At 40.3% G+C, this 22,455-nt stretch overlaps 1 protein-coding gene across 2 annotated transcripts in view; it reads right to left on the bottom strand.

The window, feature by feature from the left end:
* The window catches only part of cdk19 (cyclin dependent kinase 19), a 168,411-nt gene that overhangs the window by 72,551 nt on the left and 73,405 nt on the right, over positions 1 to 22,455 (bottom strand). For both annotated transcript variants that reach the window (XM_072551892.1, XM_072551901.1), the window contains 2 exons: positions 9,330 to 9,473; positions 1,142 to 1,211 (listed from right to left, as the gene is read on the bottom strand). In XM_072551892.1, coding sequence (XP_072407993.1) covers positions 1,142 to 1,211; positions 9,330 to 9,473 — 214 coding nt within the window. The remainder of the gene's footprint in view (positions 1 to 1,141; positions 1,212 to 9,329; positions 9,474 to 22,455) is intronic.

Below are 22,455 nucleotides of genomic sequence, written 5' to 3'. Positions count from 1 at the left end.
ATATTGGATTATCCGAATGAGACCTTGAGGTCCCAATAGAAACATTACATCAAAGAGATGTTTCCAACACTAACTGCGTCTTTTGTTTGCAGTGATTAAAAATGAACCCGGCTGACTGAAATGCTGCAGAGAACAGTCCTGGATGTCGATGGGAGACCAGGCACCGTCTCCAAATGACTGACCTCCCGCCCTCTCTCTCGCTCTCCCCCCATACTTTCCCTGGAGCTCTACACAGACGTGTACCATAAACCCCCTTTCCCCAGCTAATCTCTCCATTATTGTACTATACAGGGCAAAGGTGGAACCCGTCAAAAGATTGCAGTAAAAAGTTGTGTGCGCAGCTGTGTGAATGTTATGTGGAGACTCATCCCCCCCAAAAGGCAGCAGCAGTCGTCTTTTTTACTAGATTACTTACAGTGTGGAAACAGGCCCTTCGACCCAACAAGTCCACACCGACCCGCCAAAGCACACCCACCCAGACGCATTCCCCTACACTTACCCCTGCACCTAACACGATGGGCAATTTAGCATGGCCAATTCACCTAACCTGCACATTCTTGGACTGTGGGAGGAAACTGGAGCAGCCAGAGGAAACCCACGCAGACACGGGGAGAATGGGCAAATTCCACACAGTCAGTCGCCTGAGGCGGGAATTGAACCCGGGTCTCTGGCGCTGTGAGGCAGCAGTGCTAACCACTGTGCCACCATGCCGCCCACATGGTCTCCAATCCGGCTGCCCCAGAGTGGGGGCTGGGGGTGGGGCGGTGTTGGACGAGTTTGGGGGATGAGGGGGAAGGGGGCAGTGTTGGATGCGGTGGGGTGGCAGGGGCAGGGGCTGGCATGCGGTGTGCCGCTGCCTACTCTCCTGAACGAGGTACCAACTTAACAGAGAACTCCGAACCCCAGAGGAGAATAATTAATTATCTGAATTAAATAGTGCCCACCCATCTTGATCGGATAATCGAGGTTCCTCAGTACTGGAAAGTGGGATTAGAGTAGATAGATGATTGATGACCAGTGTGGACACAACTGGCCAAAGGACTTTTATCCGTGCTGTAAAAAAGCTCAATGATACATCAGTGTTGTACAATATTCATTCTCGACACCAAAATCAGACAGTGGTGGACACTTAAAAACTTACGTTGTTCTCCTGAAGTCTTTCTGCAGAGTTGGGTATTCAGGCATCTTGCGGATGTCTTCCCAGTCTTTATCTTGCAAAAAAAAACAAAAATGTGCCAAGGTCATATGCATGCAATATTTGCAAAACAGATTATTCCCTTCAACTTCCACAACTGTCTGAGAAACATGCTCCAAACTGGGGCAGTTTGAATCATATTGGTGCTCAGGTAGGAGTTACTTTTGGTTCTACTACTCTGGAACTTGGAAACACATGTCTTGAATTTTTTTCAGCTAGCCTCATAAATTGTAATCATCATTCGTGACACTGCAATAAATTGGCAGCAATTCAATGACTGACTGAATTATTGTCTTGAGTGAAGGAACAGTCACATGGCTTAGCTCTGACATGTTTCTACTCCTGTCTGCCTGTTGGACAGGCTCCTTGGCCCAGGCTAATTGCAACTTGACAGGAATGGGCAATTTAATCAAAAGTGGGAAAGGTAGGCTTGTTAATATTATGTGTGGTGTGGAGTGTGGTGGTGAATACTATGTGCTGCTTGTGTATATGTTTAGGAAGGAGGGGCTAATTTCCATGTGTGTGGAATAAAACTGTTGGGGTTTTCCAAAGTGAAAGAACAGGCTTACAATGCTGCGAAGGTTAACAGTAGGACAGAAGATTCAGAAAGTTTTAGAAATCAGCAAAGAATATCTTAAAAATCTTTTTTAAGGAAAGAATTTGGACTATTAGAGAGAATTTTAAGAAATATAAAAAGTAGACAATGAATTCTTCTGTAACAATATAAAAAGGAGAAAAGTAGTTAAAAGAAGTATTGGACCCTCACCGGGGTGGTAGGGTCGGGGTGGTGGGGTGGATGGGCGATGCGGTAAGCAGAATTGGGAGAACTAGTGCTGGCAAACTAGGGAACAACACAGTTTGAACAAATATTTTGTATGACTTTATAGTGGCAAAGAAGAAAAGCATTCCAAAACTAGCTGAAAATCAACAGGCAAAAGGGCTGAGAAACTTAGAATAAATACTAAAGAAAAAGTAACAGAATACTAAATGAGACTTGGAGCTGACAAGTGCTCTGGAGCTGATGGGCTATATTCTAGGTTTTTATAAGAAGTATAAAGATAGTGGATATATGGTTGTAATCTTCAAAGATCTCCTAGGACAAGATTTTCTGGATGATGCAATATCCTGCTCCGAGTGGCCAAAGAATCAGCAGCAATCTCATGCCAGTGAAACATTTAATGCTCCAACATCAATAAAGTGCCATGTAAAAGGTTACTACAAACATAAAAATATATGAAATTGGGGTTCCATATTAGCATGGATAAAGGACTGGCTTACTGAGCCATTTTCAGATTGGCAAATTATAACTAGACATCTATTTACAACTGGGTTCAACTATTTATGGTTTAAATTGTGAAAGGGCATATAATTTTTCAATTTAAAGAAATGGTTACAAATTGAGAATTTTAAGAGAAGCTTAACATTCTTTGGTTTTCACCTCTTAGTTTTGAAATCCCATTATTTACATTCCAAGCATTCCATGCTGACTGATATAATGATAAACACGCTTTGCATTCTTCTGGAGGATGCTGTGTTTGCATATTAATGCACTCAAATACAAGATCCTGTGCTATTCACCTCACAAGTATGCACTGCACCACCAAAACTACTTTGGAGCCTTAAAGGCACTAGTAACATCCAATTCCTCACCCACTATATTACCTGTGAGACTGCGGACTGGTTCTTGAATGACCTTGTCCAGATAATTATTAAAGTGAAGAGCAATTGTCCAAATACTGATGCCGATAGGAATCAACCAGTAGCTAATTCCATGCAGAACCACTACTATTAATTACAGCCCTCTGCATTTGAGAATGAAATTACGCTTTGTCCATCCTAGAGTCTGCCCTCTACTCCATAGAACTCAGCTTTGTTAATTAGTCTAACCATCAATGCCAAACACTGGAAGAAAAATCAGACAAAATAAATTTTTAATAGAACAAGAGCAGCAGCAAATATGAGTGTAACTACATTTTGACACGAAATTGAAGACAGCTTTCTCCTTTATTAGTAATCATGATAGTAAATGGTTCTTATTCTTGATAAAGGAAGGAAAAAAATTACAATTAAAAAAAATTCTGGCTGAGAAGTATGATGGCATTCTTAATCCATTGACCATTTTCGTTCAGATTCAAACAGACTAAAGATCATCAGCTGCCTACTAACTATTAAACACATCACTCTTATCCTGAGAACAAACTCGAAAAGTAGGATTTTTCATTTTAGAGTTAATGTATGGTGCTGGATGTGTTATATAGGTCATCACTTCCACCGTGGCCTGGGATGAGTTTCCTGCTCGATTAACTGTTTTTCAGATCATTACACATCCATGTGAGTTGTTTTAAGAACTGAACAAAGAAACATTTAGGGCATATGGGCAGGATGTTCTAATCCATACTGGGAACTCCTGGGATTAGGGGGTCAGGGACCATATTCCCCTATTTTCTTTGTTTCTACTTGAAGGCAATCACTGCAAGCCTGCAGCGTTGCTGGGACTAGAGTTAGTTGATTTCAACCACCAACCCAGTGGCAATGTCTCTGAGCAAGTAGAAAGTGGCCCTAAGGTTCAGTGACAACTTGCTGGAACTTACGCTCTGAAAGAAAGGTGGTTATCCTCCCCAAGAATGGCAGCTGGAAGCCAGTTCATCAGACCAGAGCAGTCTGGACCAAAGCTACAGCACAGGTCAGTACCAGTGGTACAGATTCATTGCAGGAAGGGAATAAATTATTTCATACACTCTGAGGATAAGTGACACCATCTACTTTTCCAAGGTCATAGTGGTAGGGTCATCACACAGCTGAGACTGCAGAGGCTTGTCACATCAGATGATTAGTTGCAAGCCTCAGCACCCACAATGATGATGTGCACTGAAAGACTTGTCAGCGTTCTAACATTTCCTGGGCAGTTTGCTTCCTAATTTCTGGAAAAGGCCAGGATCTGACATGGCTATGTATATTCATAAAGAAAAAAAAATGCACTCATTGCCACCATACCCAATCTTTCTCTTTCTTTATTTGCAGGCTAGAATAGCCTACAACAGGAGGAAGAGGACTCAAACTTAATAAGGGGTGTCAATATTCAAATTCTCATCTTTTTTGAAGAACAGGCCACAGAGCTGGCAGAGACAACCATGGCCATTCCTGTCCTAATTTCACAAGTTGGCAATGAGAAACATTACAGTCTATTCTTCTCAGATGTGCAGCTTATGTCACACATCAGTCTATATAAGGGACTGTGTACCTTCACCAACCAATTCTTTCTCTACTCCTCTACAGGCACGAGTTACCATAAGCACAAGACACCACAACGTCCTGGTAGCAGCACCATGACCATCACAGATGCATGTGATATCTCAGAGGGTATACCAGCAAAACATTCACCTGCACCTGCCACCGTCGGAGACACATTCACTTCTGCCATCTACAGTACACATGGAGCCATTCTCTGGAGAGCACATCATTGATACACATCCACAGCCAATGCAGTAAGTAACATTGAGGTTTCTGACATTCAAAGGACTGTTGAAGTAATCTGTGCCATGCAGGAGACATGCTTCTGTCGTTGGCCATAAGCAGCATGGGGAACAGAAACAGGCAGGGGAACCTTTGGCAGTTGCACTACTGTAATGTGTTGCTCCATCTCATTGTACAGCAAGGTGCTAAACTGCTTGCCTAGAGAGACACAAGTGGAGATTTTTTTCCATCAGGTGATGCTGATCTTCTATCGATACATCTTTTATTGTCTCACATTATCAGTAACGCATGCACCTAATCTTTGTCCTCATGACCTAGCCCATAATCGACCTGACCTTCACAGACTGCACTCAGGGGCCTTAATACTGACTATGTCTGATGAGGTCAGGAGGAAGACACTCCGTCTGTATTTATGACATTTCACAAACATGTTTTTTGTAAGTGATGGAGAAATATGATCAGGCTCAGCAGGTTACAGGAATAAAAGAAGCTTTTTCTGACTTGGGTGTCTTTAGCCAAGTCAAACATTGTCACTATATGAGGTAGGCAATGTATAACTGAAATGGGAAGGATTCCATGCTTTATGGGCAGAATAAAAGAAAAGTGCTTGAATTAGTACAGTCCATAACTGCAGAAGCACAGAGACTGAGAATGTTCAGCATTTGCATTTGTACAGTCAAAGAGTATAATATAGTGAGAGAATAAATTCACTACTGGAAGTCATGATGTAGGAGAACCGGGGAGTACTCTCTGGGTTGGATATTCCCTATGCTGCTTTTCCTTCTCCGAGCTAAGGCTCACAATTATACTTTCCTCTAAAAGCCCCGGTTGTTGGGAGTATGCATTGTAATGCAGTTATAGTTGCTGCAATTAGTACAAAGCCTAGGTTTGTGTACACAGTTTGGCGCTTCCAAAGAGAGCACCATACTAGCACATGATAGTAAAAATGTAGCTTTTGTCTAAAATAACAATGCTCAATTAATGAAGTCTGTCATAAAGTAAAAGTCGTGCTACATTTCCAGGAAATGACCATTTAAAATAAGCATTGCCCCATAACATTCTGTGGTATTGCCATCACTGAATCTCCCTTATCAACATCCTGAGGGTTATCAGTGACCAGAAATTAAACTGGACTAGCTATATAAATACATGGCTGCAAGAGCATGTGAAAGCTAAGAATACTTCAGGAAGCAAATAACTTCCTGACTGCCCAAAGCCTGTCCACTATCTGCAAGATACAAGTCAAGAATGTGGTGGAACACTCCCCTTTTGCCTGGATGAGTGCAGTTCCAACAACACTCAAGAAGCTTGACATCATGCAGAACAAAGCAGCCTGCTAGATTGGCACTATATGCACAAATATTTATTCCTTCAATGACCAACACTCAGTAGCTGCACTATGTACCCCGTTATGGCTGAAAGGTTATGACTATGGACCAAATGCTAGGATTAGGCTCGGTGGCTCATTTTTCAGGCAGCGTAATACACAAGGATGTAAGAAAAAAATTAAAAATCACACAACACCAGGTTATAGTCCAACGGGTTTATTTGAAAGTGCATGCTTTTAGAGTGCTTCTCCAGCACTACACTCTCGAATCTAATCTCCAGCATTTGCAGTCCTCACTTTCACCCGTTAGTCTATAACCCTAGTGTTGTGCGATTTTTAAAACTTTGTCCACCCAAGTTCGAAACTGGCACCTCACATTATAAGAAAAAGGAGCAAGAGAAGGCCTATTGGCCCCTGAAGTCTGTCCTGTTATTCAACAAGATCATAATGATATGCTGCAGGCCTCAACTCTTTTCTTGCGCCAGCTTATTGTAGCCCTGAACTCCCCAATATTTCAAAAGTCTATCTACATCCTTTTTGATGTGGTTCTATTCGCCGAGCTGGGAATTTGTCTTGCAAACATTTCGTCCCCTGTCTAGGTGACATCCTCAGTGCTTGGGAGCCTCCTGTGCTGTTTCCTCCGGCATTTATAGTGGCCTGTCTCTGCCGCTTCCGGTTGTCAGTTCGAGCTGTCCGCTGTAGTGGCCAGGATATTGGGTCCAGGTCGATGTGTTTGTTGATAGAGTCTGTGGATGAGTGCCCTGCCTCTAAGAATTCCCTGGCTGTTCTCTGTTTGGCTTGCCCTATAAATGGTAGTGTTGTCCCAGTCAAATTCATGTTGCTTGTCGTCTGTGTGTGTGGCTACTAAGGATAGCTGGTCGTGTCGTTTCGTGGCTAGTTGGTGTTCGTGTATATGGATTGTTAACTGTCTTCCTGTTTGTCGATGTAGTGTTTTGTGCAGTCCTTGCATGGGATTTTGTACACTACATTAGTTTTGCTCATGTTGGGTATCGGGTCCTTCGTTCTGGTGAGTTGTTGTCTGAGCGTGGCTGTTGGTTTGTGTGCTGTTATGAGTCCTAGTGGTCGCAGTAGTCTGGCGTCAGTTCAGAAATACTCCTGATGCATGGTAGTGTGGCTAGTCCTTTGGGTTGCGGCATGTCCTCGTTCCGTTGTCTCTCCCTTAGGCATCTGTTGATGAAATTGCGAGGGTATCCGTTTTTGGCGAATACCTTGTATAGGTGTTCTTCTTCCTCTTTTTGTAGTTCTGGTGTGCTGCAGTGTGTTGTGGCCCTTTTGAATAGTGTCCTGATGCAACTTTGTTTGTGTGTGTTGGGGTGGTTGCTTTCATAGTTTAGGACTTGGTCTGTGTGTGTGGCTTTCCTGTAAACCTTTGTGGTGAATTCTCCCTTCGGTATTCTCTGTACCATCACGTCTAGGAATGGGAGTTGGTTGTCCTTTTCTTCCTCTCTAGTGAATCAGATTCCTGTGAGTGTGGCATTGATGATCTGGTGTGTGTTCTCTATTTCCGTGTTTTTAATTATTACAAAGGTGTCATCCATGTATCTTACCCAGAGTTTGGGTTGAATTTGTGGTAAGACTGTTTGTTCTAACCTTTGCATTACTGCTTCTGCTATGAGTCCAGAGATCGGTGAGCCCATGGGTGTTCCATTGATTTGTTCGTATATTTGGTTGTTGAATGTGAAGTGTGTTGTGAGGCACAGGTCCAGTAGTTTAAGTATGCCGTCTTTGTTGATAGGTTCGACGTCCTGTTGTCTGTTATGTCTGTCCAGCAGGTTGGCTATTGTTTCTTTGGCTAGGGTTTTGTCGATGGAGGTGAACAGTGCCGTTACATCGAATGAGACCATAGTTTCTTCCTTGTCTATGTGTATATTTCTGATGATGTCCAAGAAGTCCTGTGTCGATTGTATAGATTGTCTGGATCCGCTGATCAGGTGTTTCAGTTTCTGCTGTAGTTCTTTGGCCAGTTTGTGTGATGGTGTCCCTGGTACAAATCTTCTCCCAAACTTTGAATCCTATTTGAATACTCATAGTGATCTAACCTCCACTATTTCCTGGGGTATTCATTACCCTCTTGGGAAAGAAATTTCTTTGCTTCTCATTTTTAACTGAGTGTCCTCCTATTCTGAAACTATGGCCCACAGTTTGAGATTCCCTCACTATTGGAATCATGTTCTCAACATCTATTCTGTGAAGCCCTCTCAGAATCTTTTGCTTCAATAATACCACCTCTCATACTTTTAAATACTATTGAATACCCCTCACCTTTTTAATCATTTTCATCCCAGGAATCAAATGATTCTCTTCTGAACTGTCTCCAATGTTGGTATATCAATTTTTAAATACAGAAACCAAAACAGTGCTCCAGGTGTAACACCCTAAACAGTTATAACAAGACCTCTCTGTTTTTAAAACACCAGCCCCGTAGCAATAAAGGCCAAAATTCCATTTGCCTTCTTAGTTACTTATTGTACCTGCACGTTAGCGTTTCCTGCTTTGTGTACAAGAATACCCAAATCCCTTTTTTCATTCCCTCCTGGATTGTGAGCATTATTGGCTGGCCAGCATTTATTGCCCATCCCTATTTACTCATGAGAAGGTGGAGTGAGCTGCCTTCTTGAACGACTGCAGTCCACGTGCTGTTGGTAGACCCACAATGCCCTTAGGAAGGGAATTCATTGCAGGATTTTGACCCAGCAACAATGAAGGAACAACAACATATTTCCAAGTCAGGGTGTGCAGACTTTGGAGTCTTTCATCATTTAAATATTAGTTGTCCTTTTTATGCCAAAGTTCATGATATCACACTTTCCTCCAACTGCCAAGTTTTGTCCCCATTCTCAACCTAAATTCTCTTGTAGGTTCCTTAAATCCTAATCACAACATGCCCTCCGATCTATTCTACTGTCCTACAATGTGTCCATCCTGAGTTAAGTGGTCTCATACTGTGCCATAATTCTGTTTTGATTCAATATATACATATAATTAACTCATAACCCTATTCCATCTTACAGTGAGAAGGTTGGATTTGTGTTCACATTTAGAGGAGTTTAAATGATATAAAATATCACATAGAAAGGTTAATCTAAAATTAAATGACTTTGTCAGATGTATTCATTTATAAATCTTTGATATCTAAATAGTTTTGTATTACTTCATAATGATATATTTATTTAATAATATATTACAGCAATGAATATGCCTTCTTTTAGAACGTCCAATTATTAATCAGTGTGGGTTTCACTTCAATGGAGTAACATTAAAGCTTTATTATAAACTACACCAAGCCTGTAGACATCAACAAGTCAAACTCACCAGCCGGAAATCCCATAACACTGAAAATACGATCCAATTGATCATGGTGAAAGGGATTACTTGTTTTGATATCTTCCTGGCGACAATGAAAAATGGGTTCTGATGTTAAAAGTTCTGCAAAAATGCATCCAATTGCCCAGATATCTAAAATAAAAAGATGAGAGATAAAATGAGACAGAAAAGTACAATGTTAAATTCATTATCTATGATATGTTTATTTTATCACTGTTCTGTTGTTCTATTGCGGTGTAAGTTTTCAAATAATTCTGTTCGAAAGAAGTTCTACAGGAAACAATTAACATATCTTTTGGCTTTATGACATCGGGAAAGAAGATAATATATCGTATCTTTCTCAGCTCCTTGATAAATGTGGCGATTCAAGATGTTGGCTGAAAAGGTCAAAATTGTCTCATCATTCGTGATATTTCAGGACCAAATGGCACCATCATGGGCTGGTATTTGCAAAATAATAAATGTGTAGAAATTTTGAAAATATCAATGTGTTATCGTGACCATTTCAAAAGGCAAAATAATTAAATAGGTTTAAGATTTTAAGATGTAAAGCATCTTCATGTCCTGTCAATCACACAGATCAGTGTGTTAAAGTGGAATATTTAATGTAAAATAAATTAGAAGAGCAGGATAAGATTTAAATTGTTAAAAGGTAAATTTAGGACTGATCAAGAAAATTGTCTCGCATTGGGGATTCTGGTAAATCAAACTATCGATGATCATATAAAATGTACTTCAAATCTCAACCTTTTAATTGATTTCTATCTTTAGATTGATTCATGAAATCAAGGGATTTTCAGATGGAGTAGTAAAGTTGGGAAAATTGGAATCATTTATGATGCTTCTATTGGAGGCTAGATTTTGCAGTGGGCAGAGGAAACCAGATTCAGGGATTCCCCTTCCAGTCTCGTTGTGCAGTATTTTTAAGGGTATAGTATAACGGGGTAAACCCAGATGCAGCAATTACGACATTGGCAGCTCCATTGCAGATTTCCGAATCTGCAGTGGTGGTGATTTCAAAACCCCCCGCAATTTTCATGGAGCAAGGCAGATTTTTGAAGGCTTTTAAAGGGGAAGTAGTTCACACCAGCGCGGAGGTGTTGTGAAACCTTATGAAAACTGGTTTTGGAATCAGGGACTTTTTCACAGATAGGTTTAAGCATATTGCCAATTTCATATGTCATAATATAATGCAACCTGATAAGTTTAATATCATGATTGATGATAGGGCTTTATTCAGAAAAGGTCAGTGCCCACCAAATTAATCAGCAAAATGGTGAACCATGGGATATTCTGTTCTGAGATCGGGGACCTTTTCACAGTTAGGTTTAAATGGTATTGCTAACTTCACATATCATAAATGTTATTTTAATGCAATGATTGATTATAGAACTTTGTTTATAAAAAGTAAATTACCATTAAATTGACCGGCAATATGAAAATGGAGAAGTCTTCAGATGAATAACATTAATTTATCCAGTAAATATAGTGCTCTTCAGCAAGAAGTGTATTGAGAGTCAGCCCTGTATGCAAATTGTACCCTGCGCTTTGATCTTTTCAGCTGCAACATTTCAAAAACTTTAAGGCATTCCGTTTGAAGGTATTGTTGACACAGTTATGCAAGGCAATCTAATTATAAAATGCTTGGCTGAGCTCCAAACTTCCTTAATAGATTCAGTGCCGCAGAGTTTATTGATGCAGACATCAAGGAAACTGAGCTCTGGATAGATTTACAAGTTAATGAGCTCTTAGTTATTTTTTGTTGAATTGTTATTTGTTCATTTTGACAGTTTTATGACAAACTAATTAGCATTAAGTTTTTTTTCCCTCAAATGGCATTTGAATGACTGTTCCCTTATTTTGGCAGTTTCTGGAATATCTCAAAAACTTCCCAAATGATATCACAGGATTCATGAGCTCTATTCAAAATGGCTACTGCTCATTGGGTATGTGGAGTATGAATGTGACAATACGTGAGTAGCAATGAGGCGATGCGGGGCCGGGGGGGGGTAGCGGGGCGAATGGCAGTGAAAGAGTGTGAGCTACAATTGTGAGCTTTCATGTCCAGAATTTCGTACATGCTAGCAAATGGTTGAAGACCTTTTACTCTACCTTCCTAGGTGTCCAGTTATCTCTGTTCCTGATGTGGTGGCGGTCCTGACTCCATCCCATCCCCACCATCCCACACAGAAAATTTCCCAATTCACAATTCCTGTCTCAAGCACAGAATTTCAAGGGTAAAAAATTAAGTCAAATTCAATAGTTTACTAGATATAATTTATTTTGTGAGATACACATCCTAATTGAGACCAATCTTGTTTCATATATCTTTACCACCTGTGAGTTTTCTGAGTTGTAATCAGCAGTGAGAATTTTCAGCATTCTTTGCTCTCTACTCAGATATCAAGCAACAATCTGGTTAAGATCACAGTAATCCAGACAACTGGGGATCAACTGGTGACAAAAAGTCTGAAAACAAACCTTCCAGCTCAATGAGCAAACTTATATCCAAACTTACATTATTTTGCAAAAACAAGATTTATATGCCTTAGTTACATACTGGTACTTGCTAAATCAACATTTAAATCAATGTTTTAAAACTCTGACAACAGTTGAGATCACAATGAAGCAGCAAATAGCAAATTCTTCTGCCATGGTGCCTGAGACATTAGCTGGTGTTCAATACTTTCTACAGGAGCCAAATCAATACAAACATCATTCCACAAACAACTATGAATTCTTTTATTTGTTTGGATTGGAATGTAGGCCAGAAAATGGGAAAACTTCTCTGTATTACGCCATTGATGCACATCTGACAGTGTAGATGAAATATTTGTTTATTGTCTCAGCCAAAGCTTTATTTTACATAAAAAGGTTTTATTTTCAAAGATTGAGTGTTTAATCACAGAACCACAGAATTGTTACAGCACGGGAGAAGGACAATTACCCTATCATTAACTAAAAATAGTTAATCAAAGAAAGAACAGGTCACTGCTCAAACATTTTCTGATGACATTAATACATATCTCCAGTCACCATGAGCAGAATCTTAAATTTTCTCACTAAGGGCCTATTTAGTCAAGATTCATGAAGGGTTTCTCTCCATGATATCTGGTGAGTTACCTTGCACTATCATTCTAAATGTGCCTCATTATCTAACTACCCCTCCCCATGGCATCTGTCATCAAATGTTGGCCTAATTCTACTACTCACCACACCCAGAAGAACTTGTAAATGCCAGGATACCCCAAAATAAAGTCATAGAGATGTACAGCATGGAAACAGACCCGTTGGTTCAACTTGTCCATGCCAACCAGATAGCCTAACCTAATCTAGCGCCATCTGCCAGCACATGGCCCACATCTCCCTCAACCCATCCTATTCATATACCCATCCAGATGCCTTTTAAATGTTGTAATTGTACCAACAGCTCAATCCATACAGGCATCACCCTCTGTGTGAAAAAGCTGCCCCTTAGGTCCTTTTTGAATCTTCCCCCTCTCACCTTAAACCTATGCCCTCTAGTTCTGGATTCCTCTACTGTGGGGAAGAGCCCTTGTCTATTTACCCTATCCATATCCCTCATGACTTTATAAGCCTCTTTCAGGTCACCCCTCACCCTCTGACACTCCAGGGAAAACAGCCCCACCCTCATCAGCCTCTCCCTGTAGTTCAAATCCTTAAACCCTGGTAACATCTTTGCAAATCTTTTCTGAACTCTTTCAAGTTTCATAACATCCTTCGTATAGCAGGGATTCCAGAATTGCACATAGTATCCCAAAAGTGATCTAACCAATGTCCTGTACAGCTGCAACATGACCTCCCAACCCCTATACACAATGCACAAGCCAATACAGGCAAGCATACAAATGCCTTCCTCATTATCCTGTCCAGCTGCGATTCAACATTCAAGGAATTATGAACTAGCACTCCAAAGTCTCTTTCTCAGCAACATTCCCCAGGACCTTATAATTAAGTGTATATATCCTGTCTTGATTTGCCTTTCCAAAAGGCAGCACCTCACATTTATCTAAATTAAACTCCATCAGCCATTCCTCGACCCATTCGCCCATCTAATCAAGATCCCATTGTGTCTGAGGTAACTTTCTCCACTGTCCACTACATGTCCAATTTTGGTATCATCTGCAAACCTTCTAACCATATCTTCCATGCTCACATTCGAATAATTGATATAAATGACGAATGGACCACCATCCCTGGTGTCCCTGTCTAAGGCCTGTCTCCAAGGCTGTTGAGCTCTTGGACAATTTTCATAAGTCCAAGGCTGTTCTGCACCTTTGCTGAAATTTGGTCTGGATATGGATGGTAAAGGAAAAATTGGTACTTCACTTTGCAGACGTGCACCTGGAAATCCTAATGGTCATTGTGATGCAGGGGAAGGACTTTCTCTTATCCCAGGACTGGAAGAGGATGCCCTGTCATCAGATCCTGCCAGACTAAGTGAAGTTGCCACCTGAGTATGTGCCATCTCGGCTGCCTGGAGGAACAAGCAACATCTGCTGCAACATCTTCACTTGCTCTTTCGCATCAACCCCAACCTATGTCCTTCTAATCTTGCATAGGCTCTGTTCTGCCTACTTACTCACTCAGGTCACCTTACCAGCAACAGAACTAAAAGCTATACCAGCCACATCTATCTCATTCAATCCCTCTTTTTTTCTCATTCCAGGAGAAAATAACATACAATAAGACTGAAAAAGCCAGGGTTTTGCACTGCATGCCATTCAGCTCATCAGTCCCTGTGAGGTGAGGAGTCTGTACCCGACCACTCTTAATGGCTGACTGACTGTGCCCAAAATCTGAGCTGACAGTGGAGGCTACCCTTGATTATGTAAGTGAGAAGCAATTTTAGAAAAGGATGGAGACTTAACCCCAATAGGCCTTTTGAGACGTTCTAACCTATCACTTCCCCAAAAAATTTCTAAAAACTGATTCTCAATTTAGGGCAACATTGCTACCCCCCAGCATTAATTACTTGTTCCTACATCCCCATCTAAAAAACTAGGGGTGAGTCATGTTCCTGAACAACTATAGTGTTCAAGTGCCAAGGTACTTCTACGTTCTCTTGGATACGGTGTTCCAGAACTGTGACTCAGAGATATGGAGAAATGGAATTTTTCTGCCTAATTCAGGTTGGGTGTGACTTAGAGGGGAGCATGCATGTATGAACATGTAAATTAGGAACAGAAATAGGTTATTTGTCTGTTCAAGTCTGTTCTGCCATTCAGTAAGATCATGCCTGATAAGATTTGAATTTCATAATCCCATGTAGTCCCAAACACCCTCAATTCAATTACCTCAAAGATATATCCACCTCCAGCTTAAAAATACTCAGTGACTCCACTTCCATTGGCTTTTGAGGCATAGAGTAAATTCTCCTTATATCTGTCCTAAAACAGTGACCCCAAACTTTAAAATAGTACTCAAACATTTACAAGAGTCAAACATCATTTCCACATAGACCTTGTCAAACCATTCAAGACCTTGTATTCTTCAATTAAGTCATCTAAACTCCAGAGAAAACAAGCTATTGATTTTACATATCAATCTGGAAGACCTAGTCTGAAATTTGTCTAATGCACTTACATCTTTTTTTAAAATAAGGCGGCCAAAAACAAGATGTAGTCACACCATTTCCATGTTTTAAGCATGACCCCATTATTTTCATCTATGATTCTGCTCAGTATTAAAAAATTAAATTAGCATTGGTCATTACTTGGATCTGCATACTAACGTTTCGCACTAGAATCCTTAGATCCCCTAGTACTTCAGATTTCTACACTGGTTCTTCATTTAGGTAATCCTGTGTCTTCTTCCCCTTTCAAAGTAAACAGTGGCTCAGTGGTTAGCACTGCTGTCTCACAGCATCAGGGACCCGGGTTCAATTCCAGCCTCGGGCAACTGTCTTCTGGAGTTTGCACATTCTCCCTGTGTCTGTGTGGGTTTCCCCCAGGTGCTCTGGTTTCCTCGCACAGTCCAAAAGATGTGCAGGTCAGGTGAATTGGCCGTGCTAAATTGCCCATAATGTTAGGTGCATTAGTCAGAGGGAAATGGGTCTGAGTGGGTTACTCTTCAGAGGGTTAGTGTGGACTTGTTGGGCTGAAGGGGCTGTTTCCACACTGTAGGAAATCTAAACAATTTCACATTTTCCAAAATTATACTCCATTTTTAAGATTTTTGTCCACTCAATCTATTCATACGTATTTCTGTAAGATTTTTATGTCCTCTTCACAATATATTTTTCTACCAATCTTCGTGGCTATTTGCAAATGTAGCTATTTTGTCTCATTTCTTATTTTCAATTTTAAGCTTTTCACCATCTAAAAAGTACTGTCAACATTCTTCGGGTCTAAAATGGATGACCTCAAACTTTCTTATGCTGAACTTCATGTCTTACAATTCTGCCCATTTTCATCAATAATGGCCTTTTTCTGAACTGGAAGGGGACTAATGTCCTGGGTGGAGGGTTTAAACTAGTATGGCAGTGGGGTGGGAACCCGAGCTATTGCAGATGGTGGTGCGTGCATGGATTAAGCTGCTGGAGGAGGTGATGGAGGCTTGTATGATTACAACATTTAAATGGCATCTGTTTGGGTATATGAACAGAAAGGGTTCAGAGAGATATGGGCCAACTGCTGGCAAATGGGACTAGATTAATTTAGGATATCTGGTTGGCATGGACAAGTTGGACCAAAGGATCTGTTTGTGCTGTACATCTCGATGACTCAATGACTAACTAAACCTAATCAATTGAGTTATCTATAGACCTATTAAAATGAACCTATTCTTGAACCTGCGGTGATTGCAACGAGATCAGCCAGGTGGATCCCACAGAATACGAGTCCCCTGACTGGGGCTGTTAATCTGGTCCAATCAAGGAGCCCTGGCTGACAGATAAGAAAAGGAGTGTCAGACATCCTGTTCACATTGAGGGCTGGCTCTGAGAAAGCTAGAAGCAGTGTCAAGGACTCTTCACATGTAAATGCAGAGGGATTTGGTGACAGGATACCCACCTCTGTGGAGTTATGTAAGCAAATTAATATAATCATCCCAAGACAGAACTTGTGAACATACTGGAATTGTTTTAAAAATCTAAGCATACAGGGCTACCTAAAATGTCAAAAAATTTAAAAACCATGTGTGGAAAACTCAAGATTATGTATCTTCCAAATATATCAAGAATCAGTTCATCCATGGAAAGACCAACAAAAATTAGGAAGCAAAGTTATTACAAAGACAGGATATTATGAAATGTGCACATATCTACAAACAAGTCTATTTCAAAATTTTCAGTAATATATCAAAATAAGATTATAAACACAAATTAATACTAGTTTAGAAAATACGTTTAATAGTTTTAACACTTCGATCACCCTTCATAAGGTCTGAATTCCCTTCCCAGTCTATCACATCTGTCTCCTTTAAGATACATCTTAAAAATAACATCTTTAACTAAGATTTTATATACCTTTTTGCAACAGAGAATATTCTTCTGATTATGCACTTTTGGATCATTTTAGGATATCTTACTGCATTAATGATTCGTTATCAATTACTCTGTTATGCCATTGCTGCAGAGGTAACCAGTGTTTGGAAAAAAGGATTTCTCTGTCTAGATCAGCTGTGTATTTCCAACAACCTTCCTTCTTACAAATTGACAGCAGTTCCAAATTACTTTCCTTGGAATTCAACAAGTTAAATTTCCATTTCAACAAAATGAGATTGCAGTAATTGGAGTACTCCATATATTTTCTGTGAAAACGAAGCCAACAGCCTACATTGTGAGCAACAAAGGGGCTGATAGTTGAATATAGTCAGGTTTCTGGCCTACGATGAATTTAGCATGCAATGCACTGTTTTCCTATCCACCATTCAGAGTCTTCATAGGAATCCCATGCTGAAAACACATCAGCAACCTGAACCTACAGTTGTCATAGTCATAGAATCACACAGCATGGAAACTTTTCGGTCCAACCAGTCCATGCTGAACCTAATCCTAAACTAAACTAGTCCCACCCCACTGCTCCTCATCCATATCTCTCCAAATATTTCCTATTTATGTACATGTCCAAGTGTCTTTTAAACGTTGTAACTGTGCTCACATCCACCACTTCCTCACTTTTCCTTCTGATTCCAACACCACTCAAGCAGTCAAAATTATCCAAGACAAAGCAACCCGCTTGATTAGCTCCTTATCCACCACCTTAAGAAAATAAGAATGAGGAGCAGGAGTAGGCATTTCAGCCCAACAAGCCTGCTCCATCATTTGATACAATGGTGGCTGACCTCAACTTCACTTTCTTGCCAGCTCTCCATAACTCTTCAACCTATTACTAATTAAAAATCTGTCTGCATATCTCCTCCCTCAGTATTTATGCCTTCCACCACACTTGGTGGCTAAAGTAGGTATCAGGAAGATGCGCTACAGCAACTCAATAAGGTTCTTTCAACAACACTTTCAAAGTGCTGCCTTCTATGAACTAGAAAGAAAAGGGCAGCAGGTCTGTGAAAATATCACAAGCTATAAATTACACTTTTGAGCACAGTATTTTTATATTGAACTGTATCATTGTTCTTTCATTACGTCTTGGTCAAAATTGTGGAACTCTCTCCTAAACAATCCAGCAAGTGTACTTAAAGCAAGAGGCAGCAGTGATTCAGTAAGTTAAAAATCACACAACACCAGATTATAGTCCAACAGGTTTATTTGGAAGTACAAGCTTTCGGACCGCTGCTCCTTCGTCAGGTAGCTAGTGGAGCAGGATTTTTCAATATATCGCATCAGTTTATGACACTATAATCTTTTGCTATAAATTCTGTGTCCTATGATCCTGCTCCACCAGCTACCTGACGATGGCGCAGCACTCTAAAAGCTTGTACTTCCAAATAAACTGGTTGGATAATAACCTGGTGTTGTGTGATTTTTAATTTTGTTCACCCCAGCCCAATACTGGCACCTCCACATCTTTGTTCAATAAGGCAGCTCACTTCTACTTCTTGGGGACAATTAGGGACATGCCAATAACGTTCACATCTCAAAGAACAAATTAAAAAGTATCAGTGAGTGTGTTGCAGTTTGTCTGGATGAAGTACCTGTCGAAGCGGAGTACCTGGGAAATTGGCAGGAAATGCAGAAGAACCAGTGTTAGCTGGCTAGTAGATTTAGAGAAGTGATTACACAGCAGGTTCAGATAGATAGATGGAAGATTGTCAGGAAAGATCAGAAGATATTTCAGAAGATTCCTGTGGCTGTTCCTCTCTCAGACACTCAGTTTTGGATACTGTTGAAAAGGATAGTCTCTCAGAGGAAAATAGAAGAGTCAGTCCCTATGTTAGGCAGGCTTTGACAAATTCAAAAGAATAATTATTACGGGAAGGGGACTCTCAAGAGCACAGCAACAGTGAGTGTGAATCTAGGATAGTGTGTTGCTTTCCTGGTGCCTGGATTCAGGACATCTCAAAATGTTTGAAACATATTGTTAAAGGGGAGAGTGAGAAACTGGAAGTTATTGTACACATTGTTGGAATGATATAGCCAGGGAAAAGAGTAAGGCTTTAATATAAGAGGTTAGGTAGAAGATCAAAAAAAAGCAGAACCTCAAAAATACTAATCTCTGGTCTACTTCCAAGCTTTAATGGGGGAGAGCACAAAAGGATAAAGGAGATAAATCAATGGCTAAACAGATGGTGTAATGTTCAGGGATTCAGGTTCTTGGATCATTGGCATCTCTTCTGGGGCAAACAAGACCTGTTCAGAAAGGATGGGTTTCAGCTGAACTGGAAAGGAACCAATATCCAACTGGGAAGATTTGCAAATTCAATGAAGGGAGATTGTAAACTATTTGAAAGCACAGAAAAAGATGACTATTTGATCCATAGCCCATCTTTGAAAAGAGCCATCAAACTCAGCTTCATTTCACTACAGAGAGGGGTGGAGGGACCCTAACTAATACAGTGAATAGAAAGCTAAATGAGGATTGGTTTTGAATCTGAAAAGAACAAGTTAATTAGAAAAGACAGACAACAGCAAGTCAGAGACCAAAGTAACTGAATAAGTAAACTGCATTTATTTCACTGCAACAGGTTTTACATGAAAGGCTAATGAACTCATAGTATGTTTAGGAATATGGGACTGGGACATCATAGGTATTATGGAAACTTCGCTAAGAGGGATGGAGAGAACTGGCAACTCATGTTCCGGGTATCAGATGTTATAAGGCGTATAGAAAGAGACAAAAGAGGAGGGGGGAGTGGTGATTAAGGAAAATATTACTATTACAACTAGAGAAGATAATTTGTGAAAAATCATCTACAGAAAATATATGGGGTGAAATTAGAAATTAAAAATAAAATCATCTCAATGGGATTGTACAATTGTTGTGCCTTTGTTTAAGAAAGGATGCAAAGAGAAGGCTGGGAATTATAGACCTATGAGTCTGACTTCGATGATGAGTAACTTGTTGAAAGTGATTCTGAAAGATAGGATTTATGCGCATTGGAGGGTGGTTTTGTGCAAAGGAAATAGTGTCTCACAAACTTGATTAAGTTTTTTGAGGAAATAACCAAGAAGACCGATGAGGGAAAAATGGTAGACATTGTTTATCTGGACTTTAGTAAAGCCTTGAATAAGGTTCCACATTGTCCAGTAATTAGTAAAGTAAGATCACATTGGATACAAAATTAGCTTAATAGCAGGAGACAAGAGTGATGGTGGAGGGTTGTTTTTCGGACTGGAGGCCTGTGACCACAGTCTTCAAGGGATCAGTGCTGGGTCCACTCTTGTTTATCATTTATATAAATGATTGAAATGAGAATATAGAAAGTTAAGAATCATAACACCAGGTTATAGTCAAACAGGTTTATTTGGAAGCACTAGCTTTCGGAGTGCTGCTCTGTCATCAGGTGGTTGTGGAGCATAAGATTGTAAGACATAGAATTATGTTTACAGCAAAAGTTTACAGTGTGATGTAACTGAAATTATATATTGATAAAGACCTGGATTATTTGTTAAATCTCTCATCTTTTAGAATGACCATGTTGGTTTCATGAAATGGTCATTCCACAAGATGACAGACTTACCAAACCATCTTTTTCAATATATAATTTTAGTTACATCGCAGTGTAAACATTTGCTCTAAACTGTGTCTTACAATCTTATACGCCACAACCACCTGATGAAGGAACAGCGCTCCGAAAGCTAGTGCTTCCAAATATATCCGTTAGACTATAACCTGGTGTTGTGTGATTTTTAACTTGTACACCCCAGTCCAACACCGGCACCTCCACCTTGAGAATATAGAAGGCGTGGTGAGTTAAGTTTGCAGATGACACCAAGATTTGTAGTATAGTGTACAGAAAAGAATGTTATCTAAGATTATAAAGAGATCTTGATCAATTGGATCAATGGGCTGAAGAGTGGCAGATGGAGCTTAATTTAGATAAATGTGAGGTATTGCATTTTGGTAAAACAAATAATGGAAGGACTTAGAAGGTCCTTAAAAGAAGGATCTTAGGTCGATGTTTGCGGAACAGAGGGACCCAGGGTTTCAGGTACATAATGCTTTGAAGTTTGCAACACATATAGATAGGGTGGTTAAGAAGGCATGTAACACACTTGTCTTCATTGTTCAGATCTTTGACTATAGGAGTTGGGATGTTACATTAAGTTGGGAGGTTGTACAGGACACTGGAAAGGCCACTTCTGGAGTACTGTGTCTAGTTCTGGTCACCCTGTAGAAAGGGTTCAGAAGAGATTTACCAAAATGTTACCAGGAATGGAGGGTTTGAGTTATGAGGAATGGCTGGAAAGGCTGAGACATTTTTTTACTGGAGCACAGGAAGTTGATGGGTGACCTTATAGATGTTTGTAAAATCTTTACAGATATAGACAAGGTGAATGGCAGGTGTCCTTTCAGTAGATTGGGGGATTTCAAGACTAGGGGTCTTATTTTTAAGGTGAGAACAGAAAGATTTTAAAAGACATGATGGCAACCTTGTTTTACACAGAGTGGTTTCTGTGTGAAATAAACTTCCATAGAAAATGGTGGATGGAGGTACAGTTACAATGTTTTAAAAACATAAGTACATGAATAAGAAATGTTTGGAGGGATATGGGCCAAGCGCAGGCAGCGGGACTAGTTTAGTTTGGGATCATGATCGGCATGGACTAGTCTGTTTCCATGCTGTGTGATTCTACGATTCTATGACTCTATCTGGGTATGAGATCTGGCAGCAGTGTTAAATGTGCAAGAGTGAAAAGGAGTATATGAATGTTCAATACAAGTTCCGATTGCTCGAGATTATTATTACATGAGTGTTGGAGTGTGATGCAGAGACCAGTGTAAGGGAGAGGTCCGTTGAGAAGGCAACCTTGTTGAAAAATCTATGCGCTGACCTTGATCACTTGGATGAGATCAAATGAATATTTTTAGCAACCACGCTCTCAGGGCCCAATTCGGGAATTCATCTCTGAAGTCATCTGTTCCCTTTCCCTTTGCAGGATCTTGTAAACATCCTCAGTCCCTGCATAGAAATGACCTCTCGTAGACAAATGCCTCCAGTAGTTCAGAGAACCTAGTCTCCCTCTTAGCTTGTTGTTGCATTGCTACTATGATTGCTTCCCTCAAAGTCTATTTTCACAATTCTGCCAGCTGCTGCAGCCTAAATATACTGCCACATTAGATCATACTATCCATACACACACCTGGGCCTGTTGATCTTACAGCTGGTCAGACTTAGTTTCACACTTGGCTGAAGGTTACAGTCTTTGAAATGAACAGGCAGCATAAGGTTTTGCCTGCTTCATCACAACTGGGCATAGGACAATATCATATCACAATTCTCATGTCGGCTAACAAGCCAAGAAATGTGAAGCTACAAATTTTAAATTGGAAAGGTATTTAATCAAGCAGGAGGGTACAGGGTGGGGGCCAAGTCACCTTCCCACATCCTTCTGATTAAGTTCAAAGCAGGAGGTTCATGGGCTGCCTTCCCACCTGGAAGATTATCAAGTGCCTTAAATGAGAGCTTTGTATCTGTTAAGGACCTTGTCCTGCCAGCATTGGTGGGGAAGTTACCATACAGGAGCTTCTGG

The sequence above is a fragment of the Chiloscyllium punctatum genome, chromosome 3, assembly GCF_047496795.1.
Source record: "Chiloscyllium punctatum isolate Juve2018m chromosome 3, sChiPun1.3, whole genome shotgun sequence".
NCBI lineage: Eukaryota > Metazoa > Chordata > Chondrichthyes > Orectolobiformes > Hemiscylliidae > Chiloscyllium > Chiloscyllium punctatum.
Note: the sequence above shows the minus strand (reverse complement) of the source record. Positions and strands in the feature narration are given on the sequence as shown.